The 27,142-nt window shown below is 35.1% G+C and overlaps 1 protein-coding gene across 1 annotated transcript in view; it reads right to left on the reverse strand.

Annotated features, from left to right (window-relative positions):
- The window catches only part of CBLB (Cbl proto-oncogene B), a 214,431-nt gene that overhangs the window by 84,329 nt on the left and 102,960 nt on the right, over nt 1–27,142 (reverse strand). The window contains exons 5-9 of the mRNA XM_060010593.1: nt 20,279–20,435; nt 14,664–14,785; nt 11,906–12,043; nt 7,007–7,094; nt 4,269–4,400 (exon numbers count right to left, since the gene is read on the reverse strand). Of these exons, the coding sequence (XP_059866576.1) occupies nt 4,269–4,400; nt 7,007–7,094; nt 11,906–12,043; nt 14,664–14,785; nt 20,279–20,435 (637 nt within the window). The remainder of the gene's footprint in view (nt 1–4,268; nt 4,401–7,006; nt 7,095–11,905; nt 12,044–14,663; nt 14,786–20,278; nt 20,436–27,142) is intronic.

A 27,142-nucleotide genomic window follows, 5' to 3' on the forward strand; every position in this document is an offset into this window, starting at 1 on the left:
TGATAGAAAAAACAAGCAAGCATATAAAAACAAAAACACTGGCTTTAAAGTTAGAAAACAGACTCTAGCCTTTTACCATTTTGAATAAGGAAGAAGTTGGAAAAAAAAGACACATATTACTACATGTACTCATATCCAGAGACTTACTACTCACATAACATTTCCAATTACATCTACAAGCTTAGATACAATGTTTGACAATACAGTGCAGAACTATGGAAATGTTCCATAATTTTGTTTCTTTTTGTCCTCATATTGACCAACAATTAGGTTAAGTCCAGTGAGCAGCTCATTGGGGCTACGATGTGAGGTTTTTAGTATAGCTAATGTTTGTTAACTGTATTTTAAATGGATTAATAATTTCATAAGACTTATTTTTATTCAATAACAGGGGCATTTTGCAATAACGTATTTAAATGACTGTCAAATACTGCTGTTCATACAAAAATATGAAAACTGCCAAAACAGATCTGTTGGTTGGCAGGAGGCAGCACAGTGTGAAATCTATATGAAAATGTAGAAATATTCAGTTTATCCAAAAGCAGAAATGTTCAAAAGTTGAAGCTTCTCTAACCACTAAAATCCCATTGAGATGTAGAGACTATGGAACATCACTTAGAAATTCTCAAACACTGACCTAACAATTTTTTTCAGGGTAGAGAAAACTTGAATCAGGGATCACTGTGCATGTTTCTCAGTGTAAAAAAGCAATAAATAGAAACTTGGTCTTCCTGCCTGTAGGTTAGTGCCAGTAATATTGCAAGGAATTAAAAAAAAAAAAGTGCAAAAAAACCAAAATGTGAAAAGTTGAAGGGAATCACCCAGCAGCTACTAAATGGAACAAATGGATCTGAGGTTTAAAATTCTTAGGAATCATTCTCGGATCTTAAACATGATAAAAGGTCTTTGAAAAGTCCACTGATACTTTGCAGAGGAGAAATGGACAGAACTGAGACATTACAAGGGCTTTTCACAATTGATCCATAATATCAGTGTCTTTTTATTTGTCGTACTCTTAGCCCTATTCTTCTCTTTCCTTTACATCATCTAGCACACGGTCTATAGATATTTACCGAATAACTACCAACGTGGAGGTAGCATGCTAGGGGAGAGGAATTCTAAAACAGGTAAAGCAATCCACATCCTAGAGGCAAAAGAGGTAAATATGTATTGTAAATGCTTATAATACAAATACAAGGAGGTAAGAGCTTACAGGGACATACACAAGATGTATCAGAAAAATATTTACTGATCATGAACTGTCTTGTGTGAGAAGAATTTTAAAGAGGCTGAAATAATGCCTTTGCATATTTTTCATTAACTTATATGCCAAATTCTATGATTACATTAGGATAATAACATTATTCACTAGTGACATGAGTGTGATTTATTTTGATTATTTCAACCTTCTAAGCACTTTTGAATTTGTCAGTTTTTTACTACTTAACTTGGTCAACTATTACTCTAGTACTACTTTCTCAGACAGCTTCTCCTAAAATTTTACTCACAGACAGTTCTTAGCACTTGGCAATTTATGCACTTCCTCAATCTCTAAAAGTAAAACTAAGAAGTACTGTACTTCAGACTAAAAAAGAGAAAGAAAGAAATCGCAAATGTTAATTTACAAATATGACTGGACATTATCTTAATATAAGGCCATTAGATCAACATGAAAAATCATGAAGAGAATCAAAGAACTGTTTAGCTACAGGCAAGAGAAACTGCACCATCTGGAGACTACAGAGTAATATATAGAAAACCTGTGGTGATGTAAAGGGCAAAGGGTTAATAACATAGCCATGACAACTGGGAAATACTCCTGTGTGTTTTGCACATACCATACCTATTGCAAATAGTTCACAGACTTATTACTAAATTAAATATATAGCACTGGCCCTAAAGTTTTAAAAGATAAATTTCATTTAAGAAGTATACAGAAAGTAAAATAAGTGAAACCTCCTTGCTTTACGTTCAGCCTTACTCTTTTACTCACCCTGAGCCACAAGGTAAACAACTACTTTGTATGACACTATAAACAATAATCTTTACTAATCAAAGGTTCTGCCAACCAAATGGGAGCTTCCGACTTTCAACCCTCTTAACTTCCAAATGCTAGGTAAGTTTCAAGTTGAAGATGCTAAGTCCTGAAATATGTATGTATTTGTATGCTCCAAGCCGGAGGTCCCCAGAGAAGGGGCTGAAATACACAGGCCATGTACGGAGGTAGAGTCCTGGAAGTTTGTACCAGCCTAAAATTCTGGTTTTCTTTAGGGAGAAAAGCAAACTTTTAGTTTCTTCATATCTGTGAGAACCATACTACCACACTGAGGACATAAGTCAATCTAAATGGGTGACATACACATTTGGCCCCTATCAGTTTAATACTTACCCTGAAATAGTTAATGGGTTTCAGGTACAACAAATCATCCTAAAGTAGTCCCCTCCCAGTCAGCCAGGCACTGAGTCAATAACATCTCTATAATACTTTCTACTGATACATTTGAAACCCACTTGCAAACCGACAGTTTTGTCTTCTATCAGCGTAACTAAATTTATTGAAACTCATTTATAAAAAGACACTGCTACATATGCAGTACTATTATTGCTAAGGTAACTTAAATAGCAATCACGTGATTATGCTGAGAGTTTGCTGATGCCATACTTAGCATCCCTTTTCCTCCAACTTGTGTAGTACAACTCCCTGTACTACACAAAATTCACAAGCATCATGAAGGGATAAAGGGAAATTAGGGCAAGGATAACAAGGAAAACCTCAGGTAAAATATAAACCAAATGCATACTGAAAGAGAGAAGTGTAGGGATGTTGAGCAAGTTTTAGCGAGGTAGCAGAGATGTCTGGGAGTACAGAAATGACTCTGAAAATGTAAATCAATTGTAATTCATTTCCTAGTTCTTCCCCTTTTTTTTCATCCATTTTTAAAATGTCCCCAAAGGAAAAAAGAGGCCCTCTTTATAAGACTGTGAAAATGTGAAAATCATTAACATTTTATTACCAAGTAATGAGCTCAACAAACATCAATGCTCCTATGAGTCTGCATTGCCCCTTTGTGATCCTCTGAAGCCATCCTTCCTCAGGCAATGCACAGGTTCTGGGTTGGAGAGAAGGCTCAGGAATATGGTAGGGATGCCGATGATACGCTCAACTGAAAATTTTTTAAAAGGCTTGAAATTTTGATTATTTGTTTTCTAAACCCAATCAGCAATACTGACTTCAATACTGACTGTGTTAAACAGAGCAATTTAAAAATGACTTAGGGCTTCCCTGGTGGCGCAGTGGTTGAGAGTGCGCCTGCCGATGCAGGGGACGCGGGTTCGTGCCCCGGTCCGGGAGGATCCCGCGTGCCGCGGAGCGGCTGGGGCCGTGAGCCATGGCCGCTGGGCCTGCGTGTCCGGAGCCTGTGCTCCGCAACACAGAGGAGGCCACAACAGTGAGAGGCCCGCGTGCCGCAAAAACAAAAAACAACAACAACAAAAAAATGACTTGAGCAAAATATTCTGTGAATCCTCTAAATATTCAAAACTAGAAATCTGTCCAAAGATCTATTTTTAAATCTCCAAACTTTATTACAGATAAAGAAATATTAAAAAAAAAATAAGCCCTTGGGGAAACCAATTATTCCCTAGGTGTTAATTTAAAACCTCAAATCAATTTATATTTATTGAATGCCTACAGAGTGGAAGGCAGCTCACCTTAAATTCTGCTTCTGTAAATTGGAAAATTTAGTGCCTGTTTCTGTGGGAACTAAAGGTATTTGGGAAACTTTTTCTGTCTGATTCTATTTTAGCCTTACAGAGCAACTGTAGACCCCCATATGTGAGACAGAAGGCACATCTTCTCAGGAGAAGAGAGGTGTTGAAACATCAACGTAAGATTTATCTACTAGGGTTTATTGCTTGAAAATCTGACCTACTATAAATAGAATCTGACCTATGATAAATAATATAAATATGGTTAGTTGGTAACACTGATAAGTTACATTCTGAAATCAACAGTGTTACAGAAGTAGAACTACTTACGATTAATATCATAAAATTAAGTTATACATGCAAAGCAAACATAAAAACAAAAAGAAATCAAATCATATAAATGAAAGATTCAAACATGAGATTTTTTTCTAACAACCATTCAAACAAAGCACTTATCAGTATTACTTCCTGAATCATTAAGATGAAGAAAACTGAAAAGAGAAATATTCACAGGGAATATAAGGAAGACATCAACGTTGCTAATTAAATCTTGATTATACCTGCCAGGCTGTAAGGCAAGAGGTACACATCAAATGCCCACAAGGCTCAATCTTGACATCTTTGTCGTTCTCAGCACAAATTTTACAGAGCTGAAAAGTGGAACCCATTTCACAATATAATTCATATTGTTCCTGGAATTTGGGGGAGAGAAAAGGCAATGTTAATGTATTTTTAGTATGAAGTGATAATACTGAATTTTCTTAAATACAATGACTTACAGTAAATTCCTCACACTTGATCCTGTCAGATCATGTTGCCATTTAAGACATGTTTTAAATTGGTCATCACAATTTGGTCTACAAAATTAAACAGATTTTATCAGCAATTGCATAAGCTTTTTGAATACTTTGGATTATTTAACATTTTGTACTGTTCCTTTAGGAAGGTACCTGCATCAATAGAGTGATTTAAGAGACACAACTTATGGTTTTAAAAGGCAATAATAAATAACTTTATTTTCTTTGTAAATGCCACATACTCATCTAATTTTAATGTCAAATTGCAATATGGCTGATCATTAATTTTATTTCTTAGATAGCTATCTGTAGAAATTCCAGAATGGAAGTAAAGCAGCATTTGCCAAGGCCTTTCTGCATGCTAGGTACTGTCGTCCACATTTATTATGTCTTATAATCTCCAAAGTATAATAAGATACACTGAATTTTAAAAAAAACAAGTAAAAATGAGGGTAAGTTTAAATTATTTCCTTCAAATTCTATAATAAATCTCTAATTCGCATACTCTTTTCCCAGTCTAACACCATCAAGAAATCTCATCATTTCGGCAACCAAAAATTGTTTTATTCAACATTCTCTTGATTTGCTAGTTTAGAAGCTTTTGGCACAGTAAAACTTTCAGTGGTCAGATAATGAAAAGATCTACGTCACAAAGAAGATACAAACATATTGGTAAGAATTAAAAAAGTATGAAAAAATAGTGTTATTTAATAGGGATACAAAGAAAAGGAAATATAGAAATAAAAATTTGTTTAAATAAGGCAATGTTTTAGTCTAGTAAGTACCTACTACATGCACGGCCCTGGATAGGATGAATAAATGACAATATTTAATCCTTAACCTAATGAAAGATCTTACAATCTCGAGAAAAAAGTATATATATAAACACATACACAGATACACATACACACATATACCCACACATTCACATATAAATTGTGTCTACCATGATATATGTATGTGTGACTATATAAATAATCTTAAAATAAATTAAGGAAAAAGACAAGAAAATGGATCAAGATGGAAAAGAAGTCTAACGTAATCCAAAATAAATTATATATCACTGAAATCCCTAAAATAATAGACAAGTATCTATATTGGTTATGAAATCCAAAGGGCCAATTTATAATTATAAAAAAATTAAAATAGGCTAAAATCACAGCTGCAGAATTCAATACAACCTAAGATGTAAGCTAATCAAATATTTATGAGTAATTTAAGAGAATGATGCTACTCCTGAAGATGAATTTTTAAACAATTTAAAAAAAACAATGGATTTATAATGAGGAATTACCTCGTGTCTTTTTACATATATTAGAAAATAGAGAATCACTAAATACTTTTTTAAATGGCTTTCATATATTAAATTTTAAAAACTGCCCACACACAGTACCCATGTCAGGAAGTGTGTTTCACCTAATAATATCAAGACCACTGAGACTGAAATCTGGAGAACCAGAAATAAAATTAAAAATTATCTGTTGTCTTCCCCAAAACGTATAATTTCTTTTTATTACAGTCTTATTATTATACAAAGCACAAAATATCTAAATTATAAAAATTTTTAAACTTAACTACATGTAAACTAAAATATTCAAGTTCTCTCTCAGTTAAAGACTGTTGCCAGATTGGTGTTTTTCTATTTTTATTCTTTAAAAGCACATTCATATGTTCATATATGGTAATTTTTTATTTATTTACAAAATTGAACTTAAGTAATATAATTTTACAAAATAAAATGTTACATAATTAAGCTTTACATAACTTTTTCACATAAGATGCAGAAGTTCCCATGTGAATAAGTAGAGCTACCTTCCTCCTGTTAAAGACTTTATGGTATATGCAGTATGAGTATACAATGGTATTTAACCTATGACTGAATATTTTGGTATATTGTAATATTTCATTTTTATGAAAAATGCTAAAGTAAACATCCTGGTGTATAGATCTTCTTGTGTATATGCAAGTGATATGCATATGGAATCTAGAGTCAAAGATCTTTAGATTTTGATAATTATTGAATATCACCCTCAAGAAAGGCTTCACCAAGTTATACTCCCACTCATAACCTATGAGGCTGCCAACAATGGATTTATAAGAATATAATTATTGTCTACAATAGGCTTCAATTACTCATTTGACTCTAAAAACTAATGCATATAATTAACCTAATCTTCTTTGGAGTTTTCTAAAACTATAGCTCTCCCCTCATATCCATCTACCTACCTATGGATTTATTTATCTATCTCCCCACATAAATGCCAATATTATATTGGAAGCAAGAATATTAAAAGCAGAACCTTTTATCAAAAAAATGCAGAAAGTAATGTAATTTCTTTTCAAACACTCTTAAAATTCCTTAAATATCTTTTGCATTAAATACCTGCACATGATTTTACCTATAGTATAAGAATCTTATTTATTTCAAAGTCATCATAGATACTTATTTTTTTTTGGAGATACTTATTAATTATAAATATGTCTCCAGAAATTGTCCTTACCTGTGTAACTTTTATATGATCATGGGGTGTAGGTTCACATAATCCAGTTAAATCAGGATTATAACTCCTCCCATCAGGATAAAGATAGCTGGGTTATAAACAGAAATTTTATTAACATAAATATACAAGTCTTAATTGCATTTAAAGTTATTTAATCAGATTCTTCTATATTCAAACAGACATTTGGATGTTTCCTTTTTATGTAACTTACATCAAGAACTTATTCTATCACTGTTTCCATAATACTACAAGTTATTTTTAGGACAGTTAAAATCTAGGAATCTTTTTCATAAAGGAAATATACAATGAATATGGACTCAGCCATTAAGCAATCATTTTCAATTAAATACCTTTACTATATGTATAGGTAAGTTAAAAATTTATTTTCCTGGTTACTCATATTCTATTCCAAAATACTTTGAATATACACCTATTTGCAATTATTACGTCTTTCATCTGAAGCACAGTTAACATTAACTGTATCATTTTACACAATGCTTAGTACCACCAGGAAAGAAAAATAGAATTAAAGCCCACAATTTTCCAACAAAAGTTATTCAAACACTTCCGTGGTGTTTTCTTTCTCCAGTTTCCCATCCTCTTTCTTTCTGTTTCACCTTCCACTTATCCTGACACATATACACATGCGCACACACACATACACGTTTACTGCAGAAATTTAAAAATGTTACAATTCCATGTTTCACTTACTTCAAATCAAGGTACAAACAGAATGGTTTATAAACATAAGGTTCCATTATTAGAGAGAATTAAAATAAGAACTAAAAGTTATAGTGCTGTCTTGCTGTACTAAACCAGCTTTTACTCATTCAGAAATTCATTAAAAAATGAAGTTTACTGTGTTGGTAAACACATATTTTAGATTAAGAAAGCAGTAATATTACTGCTGGATTTCATCAATTTATTAAGTTACAGTTGGTTTTGTTTACTATCTTTCTGTTCTAGATTTTTGAATGAAAAATTAAGAACATAATACTACAGTGGTGAATATTTTAAAGGGCAAAACTATACTAAAACTATTCTGTGAAGTAACAAAAACTATCTATCCTTAAATAAAGAGTCTATAAGAATGTTAGTAAGTATTTTAAATTACACAAGTGAACCAGGAAAAAATGAACCTAGAGGATAGATAATTCTCACATGGTAAGGAGCATATCAGTGACTGTCTTTTTTTTTTTTTTTTTTTTTTTTTTAAGATTTAGGAAAAGGAGTTGACTACATCTGACTATGATACAAATTTAGAATGTCATTATAGGGTTGGGATACAATTCTACAAATATTGGGTGATAAGCAAAAGTTGGTAACTCTTTTTTTATACCCTAAAATGGCCAGTTTTAAATATTATTATGTATTTTGTTCATCACACTTCAAAAACGTAGAATTCTAGGAAGAACTCAGAAATGAAAGATTACAAAATGACAATAAGGTTACTAGAGGAAAGGTTAAATGGTTCTATTTAATGTATAAGGAGCATTTCAGTGATTACTGTCCCCAGTACACTGGGGTGCTACTGCTGAGCCCTTTCCAATGGCAGTGAAGGAATAAGGAATCTTGGCTAGTTATCAAAGTAAACTTCTTGATCACCTATGTCCTACAATATCAGATTAACTATACGGAAAGGAGAGCTGTCCCTGATAGTTGGACCAGATGATATCCTGTGTTTTTACTGATCTTAAGGAAAAAAAGCTAACAAACAAAAAACCTATCTAATTAAAATCCTAATATTTTAATCTAATCTAAAACCTAATCTGATCAGATTTTAATGTAATCTATCATTAAATTTCAAATTCAACTAGCTAAACCCCTCTGAAGATGTGTGTGTGTTTGTGTAAATATTAACAGGTAATTTGCACAGGAGTTTGGAGGCTAGACTACTGATTATGATATTATAATCTGTTAATTTTGATTGACTTTTGAAAAATAGATGTAAAGCATTATAACAATATAAATAAGCTATATCACTAATCGTTAGAGAAATGCAAATCAAAACTACAATGAGGTATCACCTCACACCAGTCAGAATGGCCATGATCAAACAATCTACAAACAATAAATGCTGGAGAGGGCATGGAGAAAAGGGAACCCTCTTGCACTGTTGGTGGGAATGTAAATTGATACAGCCACTATGGAGGTTCCTTAAAAAACTAAAAATAGAACTACCATACGACCCAGCAATCCCACTACTGGGCATATACCCTGAGAAAACCATAATTCAAAAAGAGTCATGTACCACAATGTCCATTGCAGCACTATTTACAATAGCCAGGACATGGAAGCAACCTAGGTGTCCATCGACAGATGAACAGATAAAGAAGATGTGACACATATATACAATGGAATATTATTACTCAGCCATAAAAAGAAATGAAATTCAGTTATTTGTAGTGAGGTGGATGGACCTAGAGTCTATCATACAGAGTGAAGTAAGTCAGAAAGAGAAAAACAAACACCATATGCTAACATATATATATATGGAATCTAAAGAAAAAAAATGGTTCTAAAGAACCTAGGGGCAGGACAGGAATAAAGACGCAGACGTAGAGATGGACTTGAGGACATGTGGAGGGGGAAGGGTAAGCTGGGATGACATAAGAGAGTGGCACTGACATATACACACTACCAAATGTAAAATAGCTAGCTAGTGGGAAGCAGCCACATAGCACAGAGAGATCACCTCGGTGGGTGCTTTGTGACCACCTAGAGGGGTGGGATAGGGAGGGTGGGAGGGAGACACAAGAGGGAGGAGATATGGGGATACATGTATACATATAGCTGATTCACTTTGTTATACAGAAGAAACTAACACAACATTGTAAAGCAATTATACTCCAATAAAGATGTTTAAAAAAAAAAGCTATATCAAAATTACTCCATTTACAGATATACTCACTCATAACCTCTTTTTTATAAATTAAAACTCTGAAGCACATTTTCTTCAAAACAAAAGTCCTCTTATCATAGTGAATAGAAAGCTACACATATGAATCTTTGATGCACCAGAGGTAAGGTATAAATGACAGAATAGCAAATTTATGATCATTTAAAAAAAGAGAAATAGACATTTGGTACCAGTTTGCCATACACTTCTTATGTAACTATTTCTTGAAAATTCACAACTTTTATCTCTTCACATAGATCTCATCACGTTTTCTTCTTTCTGTTTTTGCAATTACTTTGGAAAAGTAAAACTTTTTGCTATTGGAAAATTTAAACTATTTGCTCTTTCTGGTGGACTTTCTCTTGCTAGGCTTCTATCACAGTCCATGCCGCAGCAAGTAGGAGCAGCACATATGTCTCTAAGTTACTCAGCAAGGCAAAGGACAAGAAAAGTCAGTGAGATGGAGATGACACTGAAAATACCACAAAAGGGTGAAGGGAATGGCATATGACTAAAATGAATGAAAGACATATTTACTATGAAGGGACCCATCAGATTGTCTAAACTTTATGTATGGAGAAGAAAGGCAATCTTAACCTAAAAAACAAAGGAGAATTTATCTATTTCTAAATTTAAAAAAAAACAGCTTAAGATAAACTGAACTTAGCTATGAACATACAATTCTGGAATATGGATTTATTATTGATGTGAGTAAAAGAAGGGAGACATGAAGAGAAGGGAAGGGAAGGGATGAGAAAAGGATAAGAAGAAAAAGAAAATGTGGTATTACCAGTGAACATAAAAAGTAGAACTAGCAATTTAAGGGTTACATGAGGCAATAGGAGTCAATTATTTTAAAGAATTATCCCAATATATACCGTTTTACATCTAATTTTAAACTACCTTTAGTTAATAAGTTCTTTTCCTGTGAAAGATACAAAAACTCATTGTAATTTGATGTTGGAATTTATTTGCTATGTTATACACTTAAATTCAATGATAGCAACTATAGGTGGAATCTAAGAAATACAACAAACTAGTGAATATAACAAAAAAGAAACAGACTCCCAATACAGAGAACAATCCAGTGGTTACCAATGGGGAGAGGGAAGGGGGGAGGTGCAATATAGGGGAAGGGGAGTAAGAGGTATAAAATAAGCTACAAGGATACATTGTACAGCACAGGTAATATAGCCAATATTTTATAGTAACTATAAATGGAGTATAACCTTAAAAAATTGTGAATCACTATACTGTACACCTGTAACTTATATAATATTGTACATCAACTAGACTTCAATTTAAAAAACAACAATAACACAAAAAAAACAAAGAACAGAAAGGACGAAAGAGAGGGAGCAACAGAGGGAGGAAGGCAGAGAGAAGGAAGACACGTTTCAGTGACACACCAGCACGGTGCTCCCCGTGGAAATGCAGTCCCAGGCCCATTTAATAACCAGTTGTATTTTTCTGAGAGAGAAGAGCTGATGGATGGCTCTTTGGGGGGTTGCTTTTGTGAGCTGTCTGCAGCAACCCCATAAACAGGGGAACCCTTTGCAACTTCACCAATGGCCCCAAAACAGAGGCTGTCAGAATCTGCTCATGATCCCAACAGGATTCAGAGGCCCTACACTGACTGGGAGTGCAATTTGGGAGCACAGGAGCAGAGCTAGGTAGGGAACAATCAAATAATCATTCCACTGAGTCCATTCTCCAACTGTACCTATACAACTGTATACTTCTAATATTTGTAAGACAATATTGAGACCCGAAGATTGTTTAGACCATGCTAGAAAAAAATATATCAAATAATTAGGTTACCTTAAAATGACTATTTTAAGAGATGAACAATAAAAACTAAGGAACATCCATTTCTTAGTCTTGAAATAAAAACCAGCCTGAACATCAGCCTCACTACCCATTCCCTCCATCGCAGAGCGGTCTCTATCTTCCACGTCTGTGAATAATAAGCACCCCCAACTCCCATGTCTCATACTTACAATCCTTCCCTGCTGCCGTCGATCAGGGCTTGAAATAAGGGCTTGTTGTGCGGTATGGTCTGTAAGATATTTCCATCCCCTGTCACATAGCCGATGGCCCACTGTCCCAACCTAGTGCAGCTTAACCGGAAAATGTAGCTGTGAAACATAAGAAAATTACGTTTAATCACATTCAAAATGTAAGCTAACTACTACCAAACAATCTGTTAGATTTTTCTTAAGTGAAAGAATAAACAGAATCATTTAGAATTTCTATCTTCAAACTTATTTTTACACCGTTTTCCTTCTCCATTTTTCATCTGTAAAACAAGCAATGATAATAATTCCATTTAAGTGGTTTCATCTTTGAAGAAAACTGGGTTTTTAAAGAAAGGAAGAAGTTGTGATTTTTTTTTTAAATAAATTTAGTTATTTTATTTATTTTTGGCTGCTTTGGGTCTCCATTGCTGCATGCGGGCTTTCTCTAGTGGCGAGGAGCGGGGGTTACTGTTTGTTGTGGTGCACAGGCTTCTCATCGCGGTGGCTTCTCTTGTTGCAGAGCACGGGCTCTAGGCGCACGGGCTTCAGTAGTTGTGGCACGTGGGCTCAGTAGTTGTGGCTAATGGGCTCTAGAGCGCAGGCTCAGTAGTTGTGGCGCACGGGCTTAGTTGCTCCGCGCCATGTGGGATCTTCCCACACCAGGGATCGAACCCGTGTCCCCCGCATTGGTGGGCGGATTCTTAACCACTGTGCCACCAGGGAAGTCCCAGAAGTTATGATTTTTAAATATTAAGAACTTCATATTGGTTTTGGAAATTTTGGAAAGGACTTTTCAAGAAACTCTAAAAACATATTCTCCTAGAAAGCCGGAAAATAAATATCAACCTGTCCCTCATTAGGATCCTTAATCGTAATCACACAAATTCCACACAGACTTATTATGACTGTCAGTTGGATCCCAAATAAAGTACATCCTGAAGAACTCAAATGTCCTTGTAATAGACCCAACTACTTTCTTTACCATGAAGCCAAAGAGACGAACCACTTTCCAAGAGAAAGGACCACTTAAACACATATCCAGCAAATACTTGTCAAAATCATTTGATTTGTTCACTGAGTATTCCTAGACACCCCATCACACCTTACCTGTAACAGTCTACCACAGTCTAATCATTTCATCTTTACCTAAAACTTAGAAGAAATCATTGTTACAGGGCAAGAAGGGAAGGAAAGGAAAACATCCTTTCAGAGGGTACTATCTTAAGAGAACTATTCCAATAGCAATGAGACCTGGCTTTTGCTTCCAACACTGCCATTAATTATCTCCATGACCTTGAACAAGAGAACACAAGAGGGATTCAGTTACTTTATTTATTTAGAATTGGACAAGATAATTTCCCAAATGACGTCTGTGTTAAATTTGCATGATTCCGTGATTCCAACCACATTACATCTTTCAAATCATACTCCAGAAGCAAGAAGATACTTTGATGCCAGTGAAGGGTGTAAAAGTTATGGAAAAATCTGGTTATGAGAGATCCCTGAATGAAACAAAGTGACTCACCTAAGCCACTGTCAATGTGCACAATATCTGGCCTGCTCTTGTGGTCACAGTGAGAACCAGCTCTCAGTCTAGACCAACGACTCCACAGGAGCCACACTGTTTTCTGTACCCATTACCTCCTTCTAATATACCATATAAATTTTTAAAAATAAAAAAGGTGGAAATTTTTCATTATGGCAGAGAAGAAAGGAATCATCAATAACTGACTGTACTCAAAAAGACTTTGCTAAAGGACAAATGACATTTGCACTACAAATCAAATAAAACGATATTAGAAGAAAAAGGTAGATTTAAAAAACCACCGAATTCATTCCTAAAATGAAATGACCCCTATGTGAAAGTCAGTGCACTCACAAACACTGGGATGGTGTCTCCTACTAAAACATGAGAGTGAAGGAGGGCAGATCTCCACTGTCATTAGTGTCGCACCCAGCACACTGCTTGCCACAGCACGAATGTCTACTATGTGCCTGGTGCATTTCTAGACCGCATGTGGGGAAAATGCCTGCACGACGGGAGAGACAGACTTTCTCCCGCCCAGATTCACCATTAATAAAGTGTGCTCTCTCGGTCAAAGCCAGAGGGGCTGATCACACAGCCAAGCTCTGAGTTTCACTCAATTTCAACATCAAGCATGAGGTCTTATGGAAGACGTTCTCAAGGACATGAAACTGGTTTGGATTGTTAACAATGGGCTTATATGTCTATGTACTTACATGTGTTTATCATGCATGTATATGTACACTTATATGTACTTGCATGCATTAATATGTATTTACATGTAATTATGTGATTATCATAGAACCAAATTGAATGTCTTGAAAAAATACCTTAAAATAATGAACATGAAACTGATTTATTTTGTCATTAGCACAATATTCAAGTATTTAAATATACACATCTAATTTTATACATAAACATGTGTCATGAAAACAGTTAATATGCTAATATCCTACTCCAATTTGAAACTCTGAGACTTACTCTCTAAATTCATCAAATTACATACTACCATATCCTCTTTCACTTTATGAACACTAAATTTCAGAACAAGCATAACGTACCAACTTAAAGAACTGAATTAAGAAGCACTGTTTTGGTCTATTAGCATTTCCCTCCCCTCATCCCCATGGGTGTTACTGATTTACTTAGGAATGAACCACAGAGGACTTTTCATCTTTACAGATATCACATAATATTACTGCCAAAAAGTCTTACCTTCCGGGTTTAGTGCTGTACTTCTGTAGCCGTGCTTTTACTTCATCGTACGTGAGAAATGCCATGTAACCCGGATGTGTTACAGCTAAGAAATTCCAATTCCGTAAAATAGAGCCCCAAGGCTAAAAATATAAATAAATTAAAAGATTACCTAGAGAATATCAACTATCAATTACACAGCAACCCATCATTTAATACACATACTAAAATTCTCCTGGATATTTTTTAAGTGAATATGAGTTTACGGGGTTTAGGCCAAATTCTAGTACCTAACAGCAAACATGCAATTATATATTTTCTTTTTGGAGAAATATGATTATGCAGAAAACAGATTTCTTAGGAATAAAATACAGAAAGCAAAAAGGAAAACCACATAGTCTCTTCTCTACAAATTCAATTCCCAATACAGCAGTTGTGATCAGTTTGAAACATAAACCACATCAACTCTTCTGTTCAAAACTCTCTAACTTTGAGTAAAAGCCAAAGTCCTTATAAATGGCCTAGAAAGACCTTTGCAGGGTTGAGCCCCAGTTCCCTTTGTGTCCCCATCTGCTGTGACTCTCCCACTTTCTGCCTTTCCTCTAGACACGCGGGCCTTGTTGCCTGCTGGCCTGAACGTAATTATATTCTCTCACCTCAGAGCCTTCGAACTTGCTGATCCCTATACCTGAATTCTTTCTCCAAATATCCATGTGACTGCTTCCTCTCCAAATGTCATTTCCTCAATGTGGCCTTCTCAGACCACCCTATTTAAAACCACTAACTCTCATCTCATGCCTCATCTCCCTGTGTGTCTGTTTTGTTCACTACTCTGCATTTAGACATCTCACTTTGTAGAACAAAAAACTCCATCATGGAATGTAAGTGATTTGGCCAAGTCTACACATTGGCCATAAGCTACATGAGAACAAGGAACACGCCTGTCTTGCTTCCCAAAGGGAGACCAGGCACTAATGCACAGTGTCAGAGCATAGTGATCAGGCTGGGGGAAGAGCTGAAGAGGTCCTCTACTGAGTGACTTGTCTGCGAGGCCTCGACTCCCATGGTAACAGACTACTGTACTCACATTTGGTTTATCCGTGTACAATCACAAACTCAGAAAAGTTTATGGTTTAGAGGTGAGCTCTGTAAAAATCTTTTGCAGAAATAAACACAAACACACATGCACGCACACATAAAGGGTTTGTATCGTTGTCTCTTTAATAGGATTAGTTGTCCCTCCAGTTACCATGGCAAGAGAAAAAAGGCAGTCAGTAATAGACAACTTTGCTTGAGGGTGTGAATGAATCATCTCTGCCATATCTTTAAGGCTGAAGCTACATTTGTCCAAAGGAATTGGCAGCATACTCTATCTGATGTGCCAGATTATTAACTCAAATCTTCTACATAAAGGAAAAAAAAAAGGTATTTTGTGTTGCCAAGTGATAGTTGTTGAAATAGTCATCCTAGACATGATTATTGGTGGAGGGCTCCTGCTTTTGTCTGTTTTGAGACTTGTTCCTTGTGATTGTTAAGCAAGTTTCACATTTACAAGGCGCAATTCTTTAAGGATTGTATCCCTTGAGATGAGGATAACAAAGGAAAGAATGATTTTGTAATGAAGAGTTTAACCTTTTCCAAAATAACAAGAAAAATCTTTAGGGTATTTCCCCACCACACTAAAATACCTAACTGGGGAAAAATGAGCTCTGGAGACACTTATTATGAGAGGTTCTGTCTATGTACTTGAAAAAAACAAAAACAAAAAACATGTTTTTAATTTTCTTCTTAAGGGATGACTAAAAATTACATAAACAATACTTGGAAGAGTATTAGCATACGTTTAGAAAAACCGAAAAATTACTATTATAGTCACTGAGTTTTGTTTTGTTTTGTTCTGTTCTACTTCCTCATCTACAAAGGACAAGGATGAAAAAAATACAAAATATTTGGGTCACTTCCATTAAAATCCACACAAATTAATGAAAGAGTTGTTTTACAAAACGCTGAACTTTATAGAGAGCCAATGCACAGATCAAATACAAGCGAAAAAAAAAATGAAACTGGTGTTTGGAGCCAAATGCTGCAGTATTTAGCAACCATTTCTTAGTAATAATCCAGAGGGCCAGATTCTAACTGCAACAATATTTATGTAATAGAAAGAGTCTGTGTACTATTTTTCTTAAGAATGCAACCCACAGTCAGAAACACCTGTGTTTAAAGTATTTTGCCAACTAATGGCTTAAAGGAGGCAAAACAAAGTGATGGGAGAATGGTTGTTTTCACAGTTTGTTTTTAGGTTATAGGAAATCTTTTCTCACACACCAACACCAAGTTATTTGGAGATTCTTAAATGACTACAGAAATTAATAAAGTGAATTAAGAAGACCAGTCCCTCCATTCTCCCAAAAGCCACTGTGTTCACCATTTACCGACTTACAACCTACATTGGAAGTAGGGCCTCAGTTGGTCTGCCCAGATACTCTCTTAATCCTCACTACAATAGATGAGTTTCTTATTCTTCTTTTTCTCCCTGTTCCACAATGCTATATATTCCACAGTCAATAGTACATTGCCCCAAACCACTCATTCCTTATCCTGCACCTACTCATCCCATTTACTGCCCCATTTCTCAACAACCCAGTCTTCTCTTACAGTGGGGAAATGGAAGGAGAAGGGAGCAGCAGCCCCAGGGAGACGGAAGAGGAAAGCAAAAGCCCTGTCTTTCCATTCCAGGACTTGAGCACTTGCCGATCCCAGCATCTCTGAACTACGTGGAGGGGAGAGAGATAAGGTTTAATGTAGACAGAGGAAGGTGGCCATGCAAGACCTTTCCAGTGACTCCCAGCACTTGTTCAAGTTCTGGCAAAACATGAGGATGAGGGAAGACAGGAAAAAGGGGAAACCAGAATCCACCAGCTTCTTGATTTCATTTCCTAGGCAAGTCTCAACTTCATCTCCTCACCTCCACCGACACCTTCTGCAAACCCTTAAGCTAGTTTTCTATGTCAAACCTCAATCCTGATGGTGTACCCTGCCCTCTTTCAGATGCCGCTCTGTTAAATACCCTATTCCCAACGATTTCATGCTAGAAGGAGTCACTACTAATTAACCACCAATATCACAGCTGCAGCAGAATATATGTTCATGCAGTTACAGTAGCTACAAAACTTACATCTTTCATATAGAATACACAACTATAACAAGAAAATATTATTCAATTGTTAAAGTTATGTAAAAATAAAAGATCAGTAAAAGTTAATACATGTACTTTCTGTGCACACAACCAATTTTATTGTATTTTAAAGCACATATATGATTACAGTCTAAGCATAATGAAATCAGGAGAGGTGAAGAATCTGAGAAACACACAGGGGCTAACAAAAGTTCTTTAGCTACTGCTGTAATTATGAGTTTTAAAAGACACTAGGCATTCTTTGGTCCGCTAGTAAGGTTTTGGTTTTGTTATCTAATACTTTTCATAGTAGCTCTACTTAAAAGATTCTTTTCCTCTCCCATCCCCATGAGCATAAAGAAGATATATGTGCCTTAGAGTGCTGAGATTACTTGGGCTGTTTTAAAGTGAAACAGCTTATAAGAAAATATGTACACATATTAAGCAGCTGTTTGGGTAAGTGCTTAACCAACATTAAGCTGCCCTCATACCTTTGATATATAACTCTGAGGCGTTCTAGTATTTAACCTCCTCACTGAAAAGTCATCTAGGCTCCCCACAGAAAATACACTCTTCCTAGAATAAACAGCTAGGCTTAATGTATGAAAATAACTTTTGTTCTCTTCCTTCTCAAGGGGAAGAAGCAAAGCATCTACTATTAGAATGTCTTGGTATCATGTTAAATAAATTAAGTATTTGTAAAATTATCAGAAACTTTTAAAGAAAGGAGAGGTTCCATTATAAAATAATCAGTATCAGATAACACAACCTTTTCCTAAAATGTATCCTAACGTCATTGGAAAAACATTAACTGACAACGTACATATACCAAGGGAATAATAATGAAACTACTGTAAACTGAAAATATCCAAAAGCATACTTCCTGCAGTCATTTGTCTCATTTCCTATTCTATACGTCTAGGTAGAATTATGATTATAAAGTTGTAATAAAGTAAAATGTATTCTATAAGTATTGTTGGCCAGAGTTAATTTGCCCTCTGTTAATGGATTCTTTCATAAATTAAAAGTTAATCCCATGCAATCTTGTTTTCTTACATAATTCAGTTACCCGATCTTTGCAGGTGAGTACCAAGCAGGGTCATAAATCAGAGAAGCAAAATTCTTACAACATGAGAAACATGAAAACCAATATTATACTCTAACATTTGTTGAAAGCCTGTTTCAAACAGAATAAATTTTACTGAAGACTAAAATAATAAAAAAAATTGTCAGAATATAAGCAAGCCTGGTTTTTGATCAATTAACATCACTTGCTATATAATTGATATTATTAGAATCATAAAGATTTTAGGTGGGGTTCTCACTTTGTGACTACTTGAAATGAATCTCATAGATGATATGCAATTTAGTGGCAGAGGCAAATTCAAAGCATATTTCAAGTCTTCATGTTTAGGGTAATTCTATCAACACATACAAAAATACAAAATAATGGCACCCAGCTTTTATTATGTGACACCTGCTTCTGAATAGCTATGTGAAGACAATTATAAAAGAATGATTAAAACCCAAAAACAATAAACAGGACAAGAAGGTTAATCTCAAAGTCATTTATATTAGGGGAAAAAAACCCAGGAAAACAAATCTAAATTTCCCAAATGAGAGATTTGCTAAATTAATGACAGACTATTTTGATGGAATATTCTGTAGCAACTGAAAATTGAAAATTATATTGATGAAAATACTTACTGACACGGAAAAATGTTTGTGATATACAGATCAAAGAGCAAAGCAAGCTGTAAAAACAGTACACATCACAGTAATCTCCTATACAGAAAAGGGTGAGTTTGCTATTTATTTCCAGGTTCACTATTTTCCCTTCTCACCTAATGAATGTGGGAGGCAAAGGGGAGAAGAAGTTGGGATACAACCTCAGCAAATGCCCACCTATAAAACCTGCATTCTGGGCTTCCCTGGTGGCACAGTGGTTGAGAGTCCGCCTGCCGATGCAGGGGACACGGGTTCACGCCCCGGTCCTGGAAGATCCCACATGCCGCGGAGCGGCTGGGCCCGTGAGCCATGGCCGTTGAGCCTGCGCGTCCGGAGCCTGCGCTCCACCAATGGGAGAGGCCACAGCGGCGAGAGGCCCGCGTACCGCAAAAAAAAAAAAAAAAAAAAAAACCTGCATTCTATCAGTTACTGGGCTAAAATGAACAACAAAGTAAAGTGAGAAACCAAATAGGGACTTTAAAGCTCCTTTACATCATTCTTCTCAAAGCTAATAAGCAATCTCCAGGCTCGGAACACCAGATCCTCCAAACTCTAACTCTAAACTTACAGCAATGACCAAAAAAACTTGCTTTAAAATTGCAGACTACCAAAAATGAGACCATTTCCCATATATTTGTATGTATGCATGTGTGTGTGAAAAAGAGACACATACACACACACAGAAGGGAGGGAAGTGGAAGAGAGGGCAGGATTAAGCAAATACAAAGCTTACCTGAAATAGCCTGGTAAAAATATCAAATTCAAAAACTGAAATGTAATCATTACAAGTTAAATCAATTGTTGATTTTAGAGCCATTGCTTCCAGACCAGAGCTAATTTGATGGACCTCGTGAAGGCACTGTCTGAATACTTTCCATGGTACAATAGTTCTGTGCAAGAGAAGAAGAAAAAAAAAAATTGAATCAACTGTCATTTAAGACATACCTTCCATTGAAACAGCACAATTCAATCATACCATTAATATAATTGCATTTGTACTAAAAGACAAACAGTTGAGAATACTGTTCATAATTCAGAACATATGTAATGGGTTTTGCTAACCAGATTATTTTCCATTTGCTAAGAATGTGACAAAAATGTAAATCAATTTTTCTCTCCTTGCCTATCAAGATACTTCTAAAAGTACTTCAGAAGAAGGTATTAGATCAATGTCCTGTAGGTCTGACCTCTTCATTTGTGTATGCAAGGTTATGTAACTTTGAATCAAGTTAAATTCTTCCCCTCCATTTATTTTCTTAAAATAATAACAAGATGATGGATTCATGTAACAGTAAGAATTCTTTGTTCACTGCATAAGAAAGTTCAGGTGGAAAGTCATTAAGACATTTCTGCCACCACCCCAATAATGTTCTACAGAGATGGAAAGCCATTTTATCTAACCTTTCATATTAATGCAAAGGGAAATTTTAATAACTTTTAACCAACCCCACTGGCTATCATATGGAAACTTCTTTATTCAACTTATTCATTAATTTAATCTTATTAAATACCCCATATCAGCATTTTACTACATAATGCACTTACAGGGTTCAAAAATTTAGAAGAGCATAGAATGGTACCCAGGGGAAAGTCTTCCAACCCATCCTCTACCTGACCAGTTTCCAACATTCACCCACCTCTTCCCCACCATGAAAATGAGTAACATCCATTATTCGTTCCTTACTTTTCCTCCTTTTGGAATGTTAAATGCCTATTCCTGAACAGGTGGAAGAAAGCAATCATTTCATATTTTAAACACTTTAAGCTGCAGTTTTCATAGTAGGACAACATAAAAGCTATATACACCCTCTTCTAAGGTTGCAAATATTTAAATCTTAGGTTTTTGTTTACTTGTATCTCTTGAGAAATAAAACTCGGGCTGAATGGACAAAATTGGCCCCATCTGATACTAATCCTCCCAGTGAAGCAGCACCATAAATGTAAAACTTTCAGATTCATTCAATAATTATCTGCTGCAGTGGCTGTCAAATTTGAGCATGCATCAGAATCACTGAAGGGCTTGTTAGCACAGAAATTTCTGATCCTCAACCCAAGATGGCCTGATTCAGCATGACTGGGGTGGGGCCTTGGAACTTACAGTCCTAACAAGTTCCCAGGTGATGCTGATGTGGCTGGGCTGGGGGCAACTCACTGAGCGTCACCAGTCTATGTGATGTATTCATTGCTAAGGCAGGACACTGTGGAGAAATACAATTATGGATATACGAGATACTATCTCTGCCCTTGAAGAACACACTCTTTCAGGGCAGAAATGAGAACTGTGATGCTAAAGAATACAGAAAGGTATCTAAGGAAGTGCTGGAGGAATTCCAGAGAAAGAGTGATCTGTGGCAAGATGAATAAATGAATGGTGAAACAGGCTTACAATGCTGTGCTGTATATATAAGAAAGTTTGTGTTTGATATGCTATTAAAAGAAAAAGATTATGAGGCTGAATACATCAAAAGGCTTTTCTGTATGTATGAAAAAAACAGGAAACCACAGAGAACCGAAGAGAGACACCACATCAGAAGCCATTTAGAAGAAACACACATCAGGCTCTGATTAAGGTTAACAAGATGCTGCTGTTTTAAAGTAACAATGAAAACTTTTGATAACATTAGAAGGCTATTGATTTATGGCAAAGTGTAGATATGCAATTATGTCCAGCTTCATTATAGTTACCTTGGAAGTAGTGCCTAAGAAGCAGTTTGCTTTTCCAAATTAAAATTTCAAATATTCAATACACAAGAGACATGAACCATAAAACTCAAAGTAAAAAAAAAAACCCAGTAAACAAAGAAGTACTGATTTAAGAAGGGTGTTTTCTCTTTTGTATAGAAATGTTTAGAGAATTTTGTCTTGTGCATATATTAGAAAAAGTAAACAGACTGGCTAAAGAGACACCTTTCGATATCCATTACCATAAAAATTATCCTCATCCTAATATTTAAGGTGCATGCAGATCATAAGTCTTCTGAATAACCAGTGATTTCCCTGAGCAAATTATTAAAAAATGAACAAACTTCTAAAGTTGTAGTCTAATTTAACACTTTGGAACGACAGTTTACAAAGGGGCAAGCTACATTTGCACAGTCCTTGTGCAAATGAGACTTTCCCCCAGTTCCCTTGTGATAAACCTAACGTCCAAACAGAACCTTAATTAAGGGTAGTAACAGGGATTAAAAAGAAAGGGCATTATTTGGTTAACTTACTATATATAAAACTTTGTACAAGAGATACCCTTCCCTTGATCAGCTGAGCCAAATACCCACCATGGGAAGAAGGTGAGAGCAACGGTGGGGCAGGCAGGTTCATGAGTGAAGAAGAGAAATAGAGTACAATTATTTCTGGAAAAAAAAAAAAGTTCTACAACTGTTGCACTAAGGATCTAACTTTTTAAAGAGGATTTCAAGTTGCTACCACATACTTTCCTGAGGTTTGTGGGTGGAGGAGGAAAGGCAGAGGATGACTGTTCACACCTTTAACTAACTGTAGCAATACCACAGAGTGGTGGTTTCTATAAGCTCTTCCCCTAGATATGAACCTAGTGAGAGAAAACGTTAATGGCAAATTGTTTTACAAATATGTAGGAACTTCAGTGTGCTGGCAGAGATCTAGGAAAAGGAAAGAGGCAGAGAAAGAAAAGGAATAGAACATAAAAGGTCCAACTAAGCTTCAAGCTCCCACCAATCCACAAGTATTTTAATTTGTCCTTTTGCCACTTACAATTATAAATCACTTTAATTACACGTTGAATTAACTTTAAAATCCAGTGAAAAGCTCAAGTAGCCATCAATCCACAAAGAACTGAATAAAAGACCAATGGGTAGCCTGGCACCTATAACAATAATGTGAGTTCAGGATCTTTAGACTTCCAATAGGAAAAAAAAATGAGAGCTGCCATTTATTGATGACTTACATCTGCCAATCACCAAATTAAGTACCGAGTTTGTCATAATAACAGTGTGAGGCAGATAATATATTTATCCTCAAGATAGAGATGGGGAAACTGAGGCTTAACGAGGTTAAGTGATTCACCCAAGAAAGGCCGTATATGTGCCAGGCATTGAACTAGTTTCAGAACAAAAATCTAAATACAGCCACAGTCTAATAAGTGGAAAGATTTGTAAATAACTTATGTTGTGTCATGTGTTCAGGTTATCACAGAAAAAGATTCATGTGCTATGGGAACCCAAGGGAATGGAGATCCTTGCAAACAGGGACTATCTTATTCATCTTTGCAACTAAAATTTGTGTAATTAAACTCTGTCTAGGGAAGGCAAGGGAGTGTTTCATAGAGGAACCTAGAAATTTGAGTGTATTACCACTCTCCTACTAAACAGAAATGGCTTGATGACTTAAAAAAAAAGCGATAGTGTATTCACACAATGTCAGGAGAGATAACAACTTGCTAACTTTTAAAACCCTGCAGTTTTAACACAAAAGAATAAGGAATTGAAGACAAAAATGTAAGGCAATTGATACTCAAAAAAAGGGCAAAACATTTCCATGAAACCACAAGTTCTCATGAAATGCTATATAGGTTTTATTTTTAACTCATATGCAAAAAGAATCCATATAATAAAGGTGTGAATCTCAACAAAGGCTAGGATGTTTGGAAACAGGAACTTTTGTGTACTTCTGGTGTGAATGAAAATTTACACATTTCTAGAAGGCAATTTGGCAGCAAGTTTCAAAAACTATACATTTTAACCCAGAAGAGCTTACTTCTAGGGATTTCAACAAGGAAATTATGTCAAAAAAAAAAAAACAACACAGCAATGCAAAGACTAATCTATGTCTCTTCAACAGTGTTGTTCATAAAAGCAAAAAATTAAAACAAATATGTTTGATAGTAATAATGACATATCTATAGATTAGAATATTTTACAGCAATTAACAATTGTATACGGAAAAAATATTTGTCATGGAAAAGTGTCCATGGCATTAAATGGCATTTTTAAAATTGTATGTCCTTGGGAACTCCCTGGCTGTCCAGTGGTTAGGACTCCGTGCCTTCACTGCCAAGGGCCCCGGGGACCCTGGTTCAATCCCTGGTTGGGGAACTATATCTCACAAGCTGCGTAGCGTGGCTAAAAAAAAAAGAAAAATTGTATGTCCTTTATGATCCAATGCTGAAAACTATCTGGAATGTCTGGAGAGATCAACACAAATTTTAATTGATGACATCTAGATCTTGGTAGGATTACAAGCAATTGCTTTCAGAATATTTCTAATATGCTCTAGTGGCTTAAAGGAGTAAAAGACATACTAAAACTGTTTCAAGTATATTTTGCAATCACAGAAATAACCAATTAAAAACAAAAATTAGAATAGTATTTGCGTATGAAATGGTTTTCTATCTAGGAAATACAAAAAGATTTACAGATTAAACTATGAGAAGAAAAGAGAATTCAACATGGCTGCTAAAGACAAAATATGCAAAAATCAGTTGTAGTTCTATATATAAGCAATACATAATTAGAAAATAAAACTTAAAAAATTTACAATAGCATCTGAAAATATCAAATAAATGGGAATAAAGCTAACAAAACACAAGCAAAAACACAACATAAACACACAGACATACTTGATCAGAGATGTAGAAGACACAAAGTGATATAACGCTTTAAGGGACTGGCAGACTCAATATGGTGAAGGTGTCAATTCTCTCCAAATTGATTCTTAGATTTATTACAACCCCAATCAAATATTCCAGCAGACATTTTCATAGTAGGAACTGATAGGCTGATTCTGAACTTCATAGGGAAATGCCAAGAACCAAGAATAATCAAGCCGAACTTCAATAAGAAAAACACTGACAAAGTTATACTCTTCACATCAGTTAAGACAGTGTGGTATTGGCACAAGGAGAGACAAATAGACAATAGAATAAAACAAATTTTGGAAACAAATGCAATCATATCTGGACACTGGTTATGTAACAACTATATATAAACAGCAGTAGGGAATGGATGATGTTTTCAATAAATGCTGCTGGGTCAAATGAATATACATATGGAAGAAAATGAATCTTGACCCTGAACTAATACCATATGAAAATCAATTTTAGATGAACCTTTTAGATGACCTAAATATGGAAGATAAAGCAATAAAGTTTTTTGGAAGAAACAGAAGAGAATACCTGCATTACAGGCAAATAATTAAAACAGGACCCCAAATGTTCAAAGGATAAAGGAAAAAATAAATTAAAAACCTGTGTTCATGAAACAATGTTATTAACAAAGTGAAAAAGAAAGCCACATATTGGGAGAAACCATTCACATAAATATAATCAACAAAAAATTCACATCTATAATATATAAAAACTTCCAAATATTAATAATTACTACTCAAAAATTGGGCAAATAATTTTCACACTCACACAAAAAATCAAAATATTCAATAAACACACAAATATACACTCAACTTCATTTGTCATCATGGAAATGTAACTTAAGAACAAAATGAGATTCCACTCATCCCCACCAGAGGGGCTTATTAACAAGTTTTAAAATGACAAATGATACATAAAATGTTGGGAAGGATATGGAAAACAGGAACCTTCAGGCACTCCTCATAGGTGATTAAATTGGCAAACCACTTTGGAAAACTCTTTGGTGGTTTACTAAAAGCTACTAAAGCTAAAACTATGCATAAACTAGGAGCCAGCAATACCACTCCTAGATATACATACAACAGAAATGTATACATATGTCTTTTTTTAAATGTACAAAAAGTGTTCATAGCAGCACCACTGATAAAAATCCAAAGGAGGAAGAATTCAATGTCCATCACCAATGGAATGAATATGTAAATTGTGGTATAGCCATACAATGGGGCAAGGAGAATGAACAAACTATTGTTATATGCAAGAACATGGATGAATTTCATAAACATAATAGTGAAAAAAGCCAGATTTTTTTCAGAGTATAATTATATGATTTTAATTATGTATGATTTCATGATACTAGAAGTTAGGATACTCAGATTAAACAAGATTAGTAAGTTATACACCCTAAAATTAGAAAGTTCTGCCACACATCCTCCTTTTAGCATTAAGAGCCCAGCCTGTCCTACAAATTAAAATGTCTGTAATAAAAGAAAATTCCCCAGAAATCTCTCTACATAGGTCAATTACATTAACAAGCAATGGGTGAAGTCTGCTAGATATGTAAGTTAAATTAAGGCAAAAAAATATACAATTTCCAATAACTAAAGCCTCACAGGAGAAACTACGTACATACTACTTTGCATAAGTAGATCCCCCAAAATTCCTTTTTATTAAGAGAAACTACTGATGACTGCAGATAAACAAGGCAAAAACAAAGCTACAAAGAAAAACAATTATTGTCATTTCCTACTGATAGTCAACATTCAGAATAAGGAAAACAGGAAGATGAAGCATTAGCAGTCTATTAATGAAAAATAAATCCTAAATATTAATTTTATGAAGCTTTATTTACTTTGCTTTTAAGTCACAATTTCTCCACCAGCAGAACATGTTTCTAAAGAACTGTGAAAATCTGAGATTCTACCCTATTTTGCAAGCTAACAAGTTAGCCTATCACAGTTGCATGGATGCTGGCAGAAG

Source organism: Delphinus delphis, chromosome 4, assembly GCF_949987515.2.
Source record: "Delphinus delphis chromosome 4, mDelDel1.2, whole genome shotgun sequence".
Taxonomy (NCBI): Eukaryota; Metazoa; Chordata; class Mammalia; order Artiodactyla; family Delphinidae; genus Delphinus; species Delphinus delphis.